Source organism: Raphanus sativus, chromosome 5 (genome assembly GCF_000801105.2).
Source record: "Raphanus sativus cultivar WK10039 chromosome 5, ASM80110v3, whole genome shotgun sequence".
NCBI lineage: Eukaryota > Viridiplantae > Streptophyta > Magnoliopsida > Brassicales > Brassicaceae > Raphanus > Raphanus sativus.
The window spans coordinates 23,913,758-23,928,560 of NC_079515.1; the positions used below are offsets into that span (position 1 = coordinate 23,913,758).

The window sequence follows — 14,803 nt, forward strand, 5'->3', positions numbered from 1 at the left end:
ATAAGTCTTTTTATAAATCATATATACGTTTTGTTAGTTTTGCTTGCAGCTTCCTTTATCTTTCCATCAGTTAACGAAAAAATAGTTAGAAAGTCAATGCCTAATAGTTTAATTATGAGGTTTCCGTAACCTTAATGAACTACACCTAAGAGCATAATTATCCCTCATACCTAGGGATGGTGTATTGGGTTACCCAGCCCAACCCAACCCTATAAAATATAAACCCAACCCTATTCTAACCCAACCCAACATTAACCCTAATAGTCTATGCATGAAGGGGTTGGGTTAGGGTTACCCATTGTATAAAATCTTGTAAAACAAAAGCAAATAATATTAACATGATTAACACTGTTTAGCTATTTTGAGAATTTTGACGGAAAATGAGATTTTGCAAATTCAACAAAAAAGACAAAATTTTGTGTTTTTGGCAGAAAACCTTAATTTTTTGATTTGGACAGAAAAATTCAATTTCCAGGTTTTGGTGAAAAAACTTATTTTCTGGTTTTGGCGGGAAAATTCATTATTGTGGTATTGACGAGAAAACTCAATTTCTCGGTTTTGGCAGAAAACAAAAATTTCTAAATTTTGACGGAAAAATTCGATTCCCCAGTTTTAGCGGAAAACTCGATTTCCCGGTTTTGGTTGGAAAACTCGATTTTCCGGTTTTGGCGGGAAACTTCGATTTCTCGGTTTTAGCGGGAAACCTCGATTTCTCGGTTTTCTCGGGAAAACTCGATTTCTCGGTTTTTAGGAAAAAAAAACCGATTTCTCGTTTTTCTCGGAAAATCGATTTCTTGGTTTTCTCGGGAAATCGATTTCTCGGTTTTCTCGGGAAAACTCGGGAAAACTTGATTTCTCGGTTTTGGCAGAAAACCCCGACTTCTCGGTTTTTGCGGGAAACCCCAATTTCTTGGTTTTCTCGGGAAAACTAGATTTTTCGGTATTCTTGGGAAAAACCCTATTTCTCGGTTTTCTCGAGAAAACCCGATTTCTCGGTTTTGGCGGGAAACCCCGATTTCTCATTTTTCTCGGGAAAACCGATTTTTCGGTTTTCTCTAAAAACAAGATTTCTCGGTTTTCTTGAAAAACCATGATTTCTCGGGAAAACTCGATTTCTCGGTTTCGGCGGGATAACTCGTTTTCTTGATTTTGGCGGGAAACCCTAATTTCTCGGTTTGGCAGAAACCCTGGTTTCTTGTTTCTGGCGGGAAAATTCAATTTCTTGATTTCTCGATTTTGACAGAAAAATTCGATTTCCCAATTTTGGCTTGAAAACACGATTTTTCGGGTTTCTCGGTTTTGGTGAGAAAACTTAATTTATCAATTTTGGCGGGAAAAACCAGTTTTACGGTTTATGCGGAAAAACTCTATTTTGTGGTTTTTGGTGGGAAAACTCGATTTTGTGGTTTTTTCGGAAAAACTTGATTTTTCCGATTTTGGCGAAAAAACCGATTTGGCAAAATAATTTTTTTTTTGTGATTTTGACGGAAAAAATCATTTCTGAAATTTTTATAGAAACTTTTTTAGCAATTTTAACGAAAAATCAAAAAAAAAAAATTGAGGGTTTGACCCTACAACAAAACATTGTTCTATAACAAAAAATACCTAATAGGGTTAACCCTGTTAAAACTCTTTATTTCCTTAGCCCAGCCCTAAAGTGTCCCTAAACATTTTATGAATAATACATTTGGGTTAGGGTTCTTAAATTATTGAATGGGCTGGGTCAACCCTAAATCTCATAACCCTATATAACATCCCTACTCATACCCATTTGGGTTTTTTTTTTTTTAAATTTTCCTTTTGTTTAAAAAAAAAAATTAAAACAAACCAATCGCGGGCCGCCACGTGTCGTGGAATCCGCGAAACTGCCCAGAAAATGTTTCCTCGCGAGACCACTTCTTCTCCTTTCTTCTTCTTGGTTCCCACCCTTTGTGGTCTCTCTCCCCCCCCCCCCTTTTTTTTTTGTGATTTTGACGGAAAAAAATCATTTCTGAAATTTTATAGAAACTTTTTTAGCAATTTTAACGAAAATCAAAAAAAAAAAATTGAGGGTTTGACCCTACAACAAAACATTGTTCTATAACAAAAAATACCTAATAGGGTTAACCCTGTTAAAACTCTTTATTTCCTTAGCCCAGCCCTAAAGTGTCCCTAAACATTTTATGAATAATACATTTGGGTTAGGGTTCTTAAATTATTGAATGGGCTGGGTCAGCCCTAAATCTCATAACCCTATATAACATCCCTACTCATACCCATTTGGGTTTTTTTTTTTTTTTAATTTTCCTTTTGTTTAAAAAAAAAAATTAAAACAAACCAATCGCGGGCCGCCACGTGTCGTGGGATCCGCGAAACTGCCCAGAAAATGTTTCCTCGCGAGACCACTTCTTCTCCTTTCTTCTTCTTGGTTCCCACCCTTTGTGGTCCCTCCCCCCCCCCCCCCCCCCCACCAAGATCCCCCTCCAACATACCCCAATAAATATGCTCTAAAGAAGTAATAAAGAATGAGAAAATTAAGATAACAATTTAAATATTCCCTTTAAATACAGTATCGTCCAGAACTCCATATATTCGTACGTATGAAAAACGTATCGACAGTAGCAAATTATTCTGTAACATATCGCTAAGACCGTAATTAATTAACCAAAATCTTTACTGTGAACAATTAACATATGTTTTGTGCTTAATTATATAACATTGAAGAGAAAAATGTATCAATTAGGATGTACGATCGAGTTTAAAGTGATGATTACCTTTAACAACAAAATATAAGATGAAAACAATACTATCTAGTTATATATTGATATAATAATACAAGAGAGAGAAAAATGAAGAAAGGGGACCATGTTCAAGTTCCTAACGTCGACTGGTGAGTGATAGAGTAAGAAGCCTCAAGACCGCACACATATACGAGCGATTTGGTTCCATTAAGCATAAATGGTTGTACTAGTAGACTTCACTATAATGTTCTTTTTATTTTCATTTGTATCTTGCCGACATCAAACCTTAATTTGCTGGATATCCGTGTCTGAACACGGCACACAAATATGTTTCGTAACTAACGGCGAGAATATTTACACGAAGTGATACGAGCACGTGTCAAACAATGAACAAGAGGAGAAAGAGTAAAACAAGTAATCTGATCTGATGGACCGTGAGAAGATGTAGAACGTGAATTATGTCATGTGGCCACGTTGCTTAGTTATATGGTACAAAAGGATATGCTTTAAGGATCTTTCCCAAGTCCAAATCAAAAATATGAATAAACTGATCCGTGTGTTACGTATTATAGATAAGCCGTGTACGGACGCTGGAATCAAAAATAGCATATTCCATTGTCTCACACCTCAATCCATTTCTATAAGTCTTTGACTTATACTATTCAATTACACTATTTTCATATTTTCTGTGATGCAATGGTTCATCTGGGTTGGGCAATCTGAAAGTTTATAGGCCCATTGAACTCTCTATGACCCAAGCGAATAATATAAAAGAGATGTTACAAGCCCAATACTGTCTATGTGAAATTCGATGCGTATATACCAATTTTTTTTGGACAACCGATGCGTATACCAATTTAGTTGTGGAATTAAATCAGATCTTGACCCGCCCAACCGGACGGGTATTTATTTTATGTTTTAGTTTTTTATTTATAAATGATATATTTGTAATATTTAAACATAAATTTAGATTGAAAATTAACATTGATAGTTATAATAAAAATTAAACGTTTAAAAAAATATTTTGATATAAATTTTAAATTCCTAATTAAAAATATAGAGATGGATCATAATTTTTTCCAATTCCAAAATCTTAGCATTCTTAATAACAAATAAAATAATTTATAAATACATAAATTATATAAACATATTTGAAATTAAAATAAATTTGTTAAAAAAAAAATCTTACGCCATTGTTGTTTATTTCTATAGTTTGACCCGCGGCCGTATAAATATTTGCTTTCACTTCAATTTTTTTCTTTGTTCTAATGATAATATATATATGTGTGTGTGTGTGTAAATTAATATGTATTACATAATTGTTAGTTTTAAAACAATTTTTTTATTTATTATTTAAATAATTATATTATGTGATTTTAATTGTCTATTATATCACAGTGTATCATATAAAATCTAATATTTATAACTAATTGGACCTATATTATAAAAGTGTTATACTAACAATTTATAAATAAAATATTTATATTTTATTTATATGATATATAAATTGATTTTGATGTGTGATTTTATTTTATTATTTTTATTAATAAATATTGAAAAATATTAAATGTTAACAAAAAATCTATAAGGAAATTTATTTTGGTTAAGATTCATTCTATTAAAGAAACCTATTATTTAAATTAGGAAATGACATTAAATACTTAAATCTATCATTTAAATAAAGAAAAGACAAAATTCTCTACTATTTTGTTACCAAACAAAATTTAATTTTTTTAAAGACTCATATCCTTATTACCAAACAAAAACTTAAAGTACTTCTACTTAATAAGATAGATGTGTGTTATCTCCTAGACATTATTTGCGAAGTGATTTGCCACATGTCTTCTCTACAATCATTTTCACAAAAAAAATGTGACGTGGCTATTAAGATTGATGACATGTCATATGGTTAAATATGACATGGACACTTACATTTAATGCTGATATATATTTTGGAAATCTTTTTAGAATATGACAATAACTCATATATTACATTTAATATTGATTTATATTTTTGGTAAATTTTGTAAAATATGGTAATAACTCATAAATCATCATTATAATAAATATATTCAAATATGATATTTTTAATATCGAAATATTATATATAATTTTACTTTTATAATTATAAATTTTTTATTATCTAATTTTTTAAAAATTTTCTGAATTTAAAAAAAAAATCGTAATATCATCAGTTTCTTTTAGATATCTATAAATTATGTAAATATTATTTAGTTTTAATTTTTGATAACTATAAATTATGTAAATATTATTTAGTTTTAATTTTGATAACTATACAATTTTATATGATTTTTAGTAATTTTGTAAAAGTTGATTTAATACATTTAACCAGATGAAATAAATAATTTTTCTTATCTAAGATTTTGACTTTATATATATACATATATATTCTTAAATATATTTAAAATAAAAAAAAATATATTTTCTCTTAATTTTATGCTTAATTAATGATATTTATATTAATTATCAGTCAAAAGAATAAAATATATAATATTAATAAATTACATCTTAAAATATAAAATTTAACTTTTAAAAAATTCATCACTACACATGGTGCAGGAAAACACCTAGATTAATATTGTGACATGACTACTAAAATTGATGACATGTCTTATAGATTAATATGACATGGACAATTATAATGTTAATTTATATTTTTGGTAAACTTTTAAAATATGGTAATAACTCATATATTATATTTATTGTCGATTTATATTTTTGGACTTTTTAAAAATATGTTAATAACTCATAAATCATCATTAAAATATATATATATATATTCAATTATGGCATTTCAAATTTCGAAATATCATTTAAATTAAAATATTTCAAAAATATATACATATTTTTAGAAAATTATAAAAAATCAAATTAAATCGTAAAATCATTAGTTTCTTATATATATCTACAGATTTTATAAATATTGTTTAATTTTATATTTTGACAATTATGCAATTTTACATATTTATTTAATATATTAATTAAAATAAATAGATAGAAAAATCTGCCTAAGATTATAATTTTAAATATATACATGCACATTCTTAAATATAATTCAAATAAATAAAATTGATTTTATCTTAATTTTAATGTTCAGTTAAATCAAATTTATATTAAAATATTGATAAAAAAAAGAAAATTTTAATATTAATAAAAAATTAAATATAATTTATATTTATCTATTAAAATATATTTTAATTTTTTTTTTACTGCACATGGTGCAGGAAAACACCTAGTCAAGCTTTAAAAGAAACTAATCAAACGATCAAGTCAATGAAAGTAAATAGGTCCGTCTAACATGTGCAGTGATAAACTTTTAAAATTTAAAATTATATTTAAAATTGAAATGTATAATATTATAAATTTATTATTTTGACCAATATTTAATATAAATTTGATTTAACTAATCAAAAAATTAAGAGAGATTTAAAAAAAAATTAAGAATATATATGTATATATATTTAAAATTATAATGTTAGAATATATTTCTTTTGGTTAAATATATTAAATCAAATTATATAAAATTACTAAAAATTCATATAAATTTTGTATAGTTATCAAAAACTAAAACTAAACAGTATTTTTAAAATTTGTAAATATCTAAAAAAACTAATGATATTGCGACTAAAGATTTATAATTTTTATAAAGATTTATAATTTTTATAAAGATTTATAATTTTATAAACTTTAATAATAAAAATTTATAGTTATAAAAAAATTAAATAATATTTCAAAATTTATAATATCATAGTTGAATATATTTATTTTAGTGATGATTTATGAGTTATTACCATATTCTAAAAAGTGTATCAAAAATATAAATCGATACTAAATGTAATGTATAAGTTATTACCATATTCTGTAAATTTTACCAAAAATATATATCAGCATTAAATGTAATTGTCCATGTTATATTTTGTTATTAGCCATGTCATCAATTATAATATGACATATCATATTATTTAGTGAAAGTGATTGTAAAAATAACATGTGACAAATCATTTCTCAAATAATGCATAGGGGATAACTTCAAACAAAAATCATTATAGTGAAAAATAAAATATTCAAAACTGAAAAAAAAAAAACAAAAACAATAACTGGTAAACTAAGCAGCAATTTAGTTAGTCTTAACTCTAAAAAGCATGTTGAACCCAAAAAAATTCTAAAAAGGATCTCATGTTTTGAACATTATGCTTGGGGAACATTTTATCTTCCAACGTCATGTCGGGTTAGAACCTTAGTCCTTGACCGTGTTAGCTATGGGTTTGTTTGTTCGATGTCCTCCTATTGTGGTGCCCCGGAGTCGTTGCCAGCCACCTCCGTTGAAGCCATCCTGAGCCACCCTCGGATGTGTGCCATCCGAACTTTCCTCTTTTGCTATTCTCTCGGTTCCTCCTAGTAATTGAGAAGTGGTTGTCTCTTGTTCTAGTACTATTATTATTTTCAGTGTTCATCTTTAGTGGTTTGATTGGATTTAATCATTAGTTCTTAGAGGTTCTTTTAAATTTTTTTGCGGCCTCTAAGAACAGAATAGCTAAACAGCAGATTCTGGTAGTAACCAAATTCTTATTCTGGTAATAATATTTACATTCTTAGCAAAAAAATAACATAGTGAGAAGATGTATAGATATGAGATTTTTAAAATAATATGCTTGTGGAACATTTCAAAACATATAACTATATATACACTCAATGCTACCAAATTTAGCAAAAAAATAATAATACACTATGGTTCAGCTGGACTGTGTTGACCAGAGGCGGACGTAGTAAGGGACGTACGGGATCACGTGACCCCGTCTCATTCTTCAAGCAATTAAGGTTAATCAAATGACAGTGCCCCCATCTAGTTATAAAAATGCAGTGAAAATTTTTATATGCTCCCGATTAAATATAGTTCTAGATCCGCCCCTGGTGTTGACTATTTTTTTTACTACAGTTAGAAATGATACTAACTAGTACCTTTCTAAGTCTTTGAGAGACTCGTAAACCAGTTTTGTGGGGGACTATGCATCTATGGATTTTACTGATACACAGTAGGCAATGAACCATTGGTTGGACATGAACACAATGAGGAAAGGTCAAGTTTTTGTATGGACATATACACGTACCGCTCAGGGAAACTGCGGTCGCTGCAACTATGCTGGAACTTACAACGAGAGGAAATGTCAGTAAATGTGGTCAATCTTCTCATAGTTGGTGAGTAAAAACTATCATGTTCTTCGTCTTTGCTCTTATTCACATGATTGATATATTAACGGTATTGAATCCCGAAGAAAAATCCAACCTTATGATCCACTAGAACATGATCTCCAAATCACTTATATTTTTACATCTCTTACTCTATTCCTTGTATAATAGATATTGCTATATTTTGAAAGAAATATTATCCCTCTATTTTTTTACTCTATAAAATATATTTCTTCCTATAGAGTTATTCTATTTTAAAGATAAAATAGCAAAATATATTAGAAATAGTTAAAAAAAAATTATAATTCATGTAATTAAGGTTATAGACTTGTTTTTTTTTGTCAACTGTTATAGACTTGTATACATACTTATTTATGTGTTCTAGTGAAGACAACTTTGCTACCGTACGTAAAAGGTAGCTCCTTCTCATTTGATGAATATTATCTATAATCAATGTAGTTCTTACGATAATTTAGCTCTGATATCATGATATGAGATTCAAAACAAGAGTAAATTTAATCATATGAGTTTTATTGATAGAACATTACCCTAGTTACATGTGTTATAAAAAAACTTCTAATGAATTATAAGGTTGGACTTTTTTTTGGAGTTCAATAAACTGGTTCTATCTTCTTCTTTTTTACATGGTACCATATGCCTCGTTCATGGCTAAAGCCATATGGGAGAACCTTCTAGTTGTGTTTGAGGTGACCCAAATGGGATCTCTCTTATTTGAAGAACAAACAAATTATGCTCTTCCTAAATCGGCTCTTTTGGCAATATATCTACTAGTGGTGTGCTTCTTCTCTGAAAACATTTAAGGTTATGTGCAGTGCAGTGGTTACAAATATATGCAGCTATGTACATAATACAAATTCAGTGGCTACTACTAGCATTTTTTGGAATTATATATGAGTATCCTGATCCAACGGAAATGGTCCATACTAATCATGAGTTATCCACGTATTGGTCCCATATCCTTAGCGATATTAAAACGTTAATTTTCTAGTGGACGGGACTCGAACTCTAGTGATTTCACTGTACTAAACTTTTCCTTCATAATAATCACCACTAAACCACAAGTTATGGTTTACTACTAGCATTTACCCTGCTTATGAACACTATTTCAATTTATTGTGTATCAAACTTAAAAGTTCTGTCCGAATAATATACTTGATTAATCCTCTATCTTAATTCATTTTTCTGGTTCATTTCAAACGTCTTTGTTCTCACCAAGTACGTATTTCTTTTACTGTTTTGTTAATTTTGTTTAATACCTCAGATCGTGAAAGATTATGATCATCAAAAATATAAACCACCACAATATTATAAGTAATGGGTAAGAAATGTACTTAAAAGAAAATCTAGATATGGGCTCCGTATACACTGACTTGAGTCTGTAGACTCTGTACTAATGTCTAAAGAGTATTCTATTTCAGTACAGGTTGGATATACTAAAGATCTTAATTACAAGATAACAACAACACACACGTGTTTCCCGTTTTACTATTCATAACTAATTTTAAAACTCATCTTTGTTATCTACATTTACGGAAACGACAAAGAAGAACCGTTCCATTAACCCCTCCATGCTTCCCATCATTTAATTAATTAATTACTAAATTAACTCTAAACATTTCATGTAAATCTAATCCTAATATATTTATTATTACATTACATAAACCTTCCTCTTCTTTCCTTAACTCAGAAGCCTTCTCTCCTCTCTCCTAAAGACCAAACAAAAACCACTGTTCTGATCTCGGATCTCTCTGTAATCTAGGGTTTCAGATCTTACTTCAAACCATGAATCAGGAGAAGCTAGGGTTTTTCAGTGCCTCGTTTCTTCTGATCTTGAGCCTAGCCCTCGGTAGATTCGTCGTGGAGAAGAACAACCTCAAAGTCACGTCGCCCGATTCGATCAAGGGTATTTACGAATGTGCCATCGGGAACTTCGGAGTTCCTCAGTACGGCGGCACACTGGTGGGAACCGTCGTGTATCCCAAATCGAATCAGAAGGCTTGTAAAAGCTTCAGCGATTTCGATATATCCTTCAAGTCGAAGGCTGGTCGCTTACCCACTTTTGTTCTCATCGATCGTGGAGGTTCGGTTTGTTTCCCCTTAATTGGATTTGCTCAATTAGGTTTATAGTAAGTAGTATCTGAAAAAGATTGAATTTTTAGGTTATAGTATTAGGGTCTAGGGATAGTAAAAGATTCTCTTTTTTTTTTGCTTATGGTATGTGAAAAATGTTCAATTTTTGGTTGTAGTATTAGGAAAAGCTTCAATTTTTTAATTTTTGCTTATAGTATGTGGTAAATGTTCAATTTTTTGCTTATAGTGTTTGGAAAATATGCAATTTTGGTTTATACTATCTGGAAAAGATTCAGGTTTTGTTTATAATATGTGGAGAAGATTCAGTTTTGGTTATAACATATGGAAAAAAATCTAATTTTGGCTATAATATTTGGAAAAGGTTCAATTTTTTTTGGTTATAGCATTTGAAAAAGATTCAATTTTTGGTTATAGTATTTGAAAAAGGTTCAATTTTTGGGTTATAGCATTTGAAAAGATTCAGTTTTTCGTTATAGTATTTGAAAAATATTCAATCTTCCGTTTAGAATGTGAAAAGATTCTATTTTTGGTTATTGTATCTGGAAAATTTTCAATTTTGGTTATAATATTTGAAAAAAAAAAATCATTTTTCATTATAGCATTTGAAAAAGATTCAATTTTTTTGTTTAGTATTTTGGGGGAAAATATTCAATTTTATGGAACTGAATGTTTGTTTTTATTGTGAACACAGACTGTTTCTTCACTTTGAAAGCATGGATAGCTCAACAAGCTGGAGCAGCAGCGATTCTTGTAGCTGACAACAAAGCCGAGCCATTGATTACAATGGACACACCTGAAGAAGACAAATCCGATGCAGATTATCTCCAAAACATCACCATTCCATCTGCTCTCATCACCAAGTCCTTGGGAGACAGTTTAAAGTCTGCTCTCTCCGGTGGCGACATGGTGAACATGAAGCTGGACTGGACCGAGTCTGTTCCGCACCCTGACGAGCGTGTGGAATACGAGCTCTGGACTAACAGCAACGACCAGTGTGGGAAGAAGTGTGACACTCAGATCGAGTTTCTCAAGAACTTCAAAGGAGCTGCTCAGATTCTCGAGAAAGGAGGGCATACACAGTTCACTCCGCACTACATCACCTGGTACTGCCCCGAGGCTTTTACGCTGAGTAAGCAGTGCAAGTCTCAGTGTATCAACCATGGAAGGTACTGTGCGCCTGATCCTGAGCAGGATTTTACTAAAGGGTATGATGGGAAGGATGTTGTGGTTCAGAATCTACGCCAGGCTTGTGTTTATAGAGTGTTGAATGAGACTGGCAAGCCTTGGGTTTGGTGGGACTATGTGACTGACTTCGCCATCAGGTGTCCGATGAAGGATAATAAGTACACTAAGGAGTGTGCAGACGAGATTATCAAGTCCCTTGGTGAGTATATTGCTTCATGACCCTATGGTCTTTGCTCCTGTGATGTTAACTATCAGCTTGTAGTGGCTAATTCTGGATTCTCTTTCTGTTACTGTGCATTTAGACATTGATCTCAAGAAGGTGGACAAGTGTATCGGAGACCCTAACGCAGATGTGGAGAACCCTATTCTTAAAGCAGAGCAGGAGTCCCAGGTTTGTCTTTCTGTTACCAGCTGGCTCTAATCTTTTCTACTAGATCTCTTGTTTCACATTAACCATGTATTCTTGAAATGTGTATGTTTCAGGTTGGCAAAGGTTCTCGTGGAGACGTGACTATACTCCCAACTCTTGTAGTGAACAACAGACAATACAGAGGTACTGAAAGAACAGCTAACTTGTCATCTCACTTCCTCTGTTTAATTTTTTTTTTTTGCTAACTCAAGTATCTATCTATCATGGGCTTTTAGGTAAACTGGAGAAAGGGGCAGTGCTGAAAGCTATGTGTTCAGGTTTTCAAGAGTCAACAGAACCAGCTATATGTCTAACTGAAGGTTCCATCTCCATGACATTCACTATTCATTTTATGATATCTCATTTCTTGTAAAGTTTTGGTGACATTTGAGTGAGGACATCGTCTTGAGTTAAGTTTCTGTTTTTTCTCTTTTTTCTATTGCAGATTTAAATACTAACGAATGTTTGGAAAACAATGGTGGGTGCTGGCAAGACAGAGCTTCCAACTTGACTGCATGCCGGGTACCATTTGGCCTTTGCTGTTTTTATTTCTTTTCCAGGTTTTGTTTTTTTTGTTGTTGTTGCTACTAAGACTGATTACTCTTTGTTTGATCTTAATTGGGCATTTTAGGATACATATAGGGGAAGATTGTGTGAGTGCCCTACTGTTCAAGGTGTTAAATTTACTGGTGACGGTTACACTCACTGCAGAGGTATATTAGTTTATCTCCTTGTAGCTTGAAATACTTTTTTTTGTGTGGAATAGAACACAAACTCTGGCATGGTGATTCTATCTATTTCCTATGTATTGCATGCTCTCAGTTCTCAACGTTTTTTTCCTTTTTTTTTCTTTTCTTTTCGTGGCAGCCTCTGGAGCTTTGCATTGTGGTATCAACAATGGAGGATGCTGGAGAGAAACCCGAGGCAGCTACACTTACTCTGCTTGCGTAGTAAGTATTTGTTGTTCTTTATCAAATCTCTAGTTCTTGAGCAATCATCTTCTTAACCATTGTTGAAATGGAAATTTTCAGGATGATCATTCAAATGGTTGCAAATGCCCACTTGGGTTCAAGGGCGATGGAGTAAAGAGCTGTGAAGGTATTTGGTTGAGGAAGTTTTTAGTAGCACTAATATTCATGCGGTCTACTTTGCATATAGAACTAAACGGTATTATTTTGATTGATTGTGTGGTAGATGTGGACGAGTGCAAAGAGAAAAAGGTTTGCCAGTGCGCAGACTGTAAATGTAAAAACACATGGGGAAGTTATGAATGCAGCTGCAAGAATGGTTTGCTCTACATGCGTGAACACGACACTTGTATAGGTAGAGAGATCTTCCTTCCTCTTAAGCCCCATACTTAATGCAGAGCCATTGATCAAAGCTTGATGCTTTTGAATGTGTTAGGTTCAAGCAAAGTTGGAACTACAAAGCTCAGCTGGAGCTTTTTGTGGTTTCTTATAATCGGAGTGGGTGTTGCAGGTCTTGCCGGATATGCTGTCTACAAATACAGGATCAGGGTATGTTTCCCTCGTTATCATAATGTATACATATTGAAGATTAGCCATCTAGGTAGATTAGTTGAGTAACAAAACAATTGTGCAGACTTACATGGATGCGGAGATAAGAGGCATCATGGCACAGTACATGCCATTGGAGAGCCAACCCACCCCTAGTGGTCCTCATATGGATATATGAGTGAAGTTGTCAACATAAACCAAGTGACTCTCTTTCCACGGGAAGCTTCTTCTGTGTTTCTTCCATGTAAATGAATCTAATAGACTTGAGAGAAGCCACACAAAAACAATAATAATTTAAGTGTATCTGCGCTTTTTGTAAGGGATGTGGATTTGCAGATGGGAATCACTCTTTTGTCTGCATTACTATTGCAATGTAAAATAAAGACATAAAATGGGATGAATAAATAAGTAGGAGAGTTTGCATCTATATATGCTACTGAAACAAAATAAACATTGCTTGATGTGTTATACTTTCTCCAGCTCCACTCTGTGTTTCTCAATCTGTTCTTTCACTAGCTTCTGTGATTCTTGGATAAGCCTCGAGTGCTTCTTTATAAGCTCCTCTTTTGTCTTGAGCTCTTCCTCCATGACTGCAATCTCCTGTTAAGCAACAGACCAGAAACTGATTTGAGACAAATATGTGTTTGGAGTTAACTCTCACATTGGTGAGTTGTTAGAAACTAACCTTCCTAAGACTTTCAGCTCTTGTGGGGGCGTGATCTTCTCGCTTCAATCCCATGAAATAAAGCTGGAGCTTCTTAGCAGCTTCCATGAAATCTCTGGCGTGACGTTCAACATCAACTGCAATGAAAGGAAATAAAAGACATTAAAACACATCATCGTTGATCAACAGGCAAGCTAGAATATTTTTTTTAAAAATGCTTCAGGTTATGATCGATAATTAAGTAGAGATCATAAGTTAAGCAAGTGAAGTAAAAATGATATTCTCTAGTAGAAAGAAACAGACAACTTTCAAACTATCAACCACCAGACAAGAAGCCATTGCCTTTCTTACAGCCAAGAATAACTCCAGACTTAAAACGATTTACGGACCTTACGGTAATAGTACTAAACCAAACACTAGAGGGGGAACTGGGATTGATTTTAATAAAGAAAGTCAACTATTATACTAAAACTTGAATGACTTCTCAAAGGCTGAGACTTTGAGAATGGTGAAAAAGAGATGGTTCAAAGACAAGATCAAGAGATAAGAAAAGGGACTGACTTTGATGAGAAGGATGAGGAGAGCGGTCGATGGCTTGAAGCTCTCTAGCTGGCAAACATGGGAGCAGTGCTGCTTCCAAAGCCGTGACGCAACCCATTATGTCCTCTATCTCGTGGTTCTGATTGTTCGATGGCGTCTCCGGTGATCTGATTCCCGGAAGACGGTCAGACGGCGACGGAGAAGGGTCAGAAGATGGCGGCGGTTGTGGCTGATAGTCCATCGCTCCGATCTCTATCGCTCTCTGGGGTTAATTGCCCTTTGTTGGTTTGGTTTTAAGTGAAGTGGATCCGGGGAACAAGTGTTTTACCAAGTGGGCTTTTTATTGGGTCTAGTTCTCGTATTCTCAATTGTTCGGACAAAAGTTCAGTTTGTTCACCAAAAAAAAAACAATTTTGCTTGGATAACAGTTCAGCCACTCTTGAGTTTT

The 14,803-nt window shown here is 32.4% G+C and overlaps 2 protein-coding genes across 2 annotated transcripts; one reads left to right on the top strand and one right to left on the bottom strand.

Moving 5' to 3' along the window:
- Positions 1 to 9,618: 9,618 nt before the first annotated feature.
- On the top strand, positions 9,619 to 13,578 carry LOC108862987 (vacuolar-sorting receptor 1). Its single transcript, XM_056986697.1, has 12 exons — positions 9,619 to 10,029; positions 10,732 to 11,424; positions 11,528 to 11,616; positions 11,709 to 11,778; positions 11,871 to 11,954; positions 12,080 to 12,156; positions 12,266 to 12,347; positions 12,502 to 12,584; positions 12,666 to 12,732; positions 12,829 to 12,957; positions 13,039 to 13,151; positions 13,237 to 13,578. Exons 1-12 carry the CDS (start codon positions 9,732 to 9,734, stop codon positions 13,327 to 13,329), a joined length of 1,878 nt encoding a protein of 625 aa, XP_056842677.1. The 5' UTR covers positions 9,619 to 9,731; the 3' UTR covers positions 13,330 to 13,578.
- On the bottom strand, positions 13,481 to 14,664 carry LOC108862988 (mediator of RNA polymerase II transcription subunit 28). The gene is made up of 3 exons (XM_018637273.2): positions 14,377 to 14,664; positions 13,837 to 13,952; positions 13,481 to 13,751 (listed from the first exon to the last, which is right to left on the bottom strand). The coding sequence occupies exons 1-3, from the start codon at positions 14,594 to 14,596 to the stop codon at positions 13,617 to 13,619; spliced, it is 471 nt and encodes a 156-aa protein (XP_018492775.1). The 5' UTR covers positions 14,597 to 14,664; the 3' UTR covers positions 13,481 to 13,616.
- Between the last annotated feature and the right edge of the window lie 139 nt (positions 14,665 to 14,803).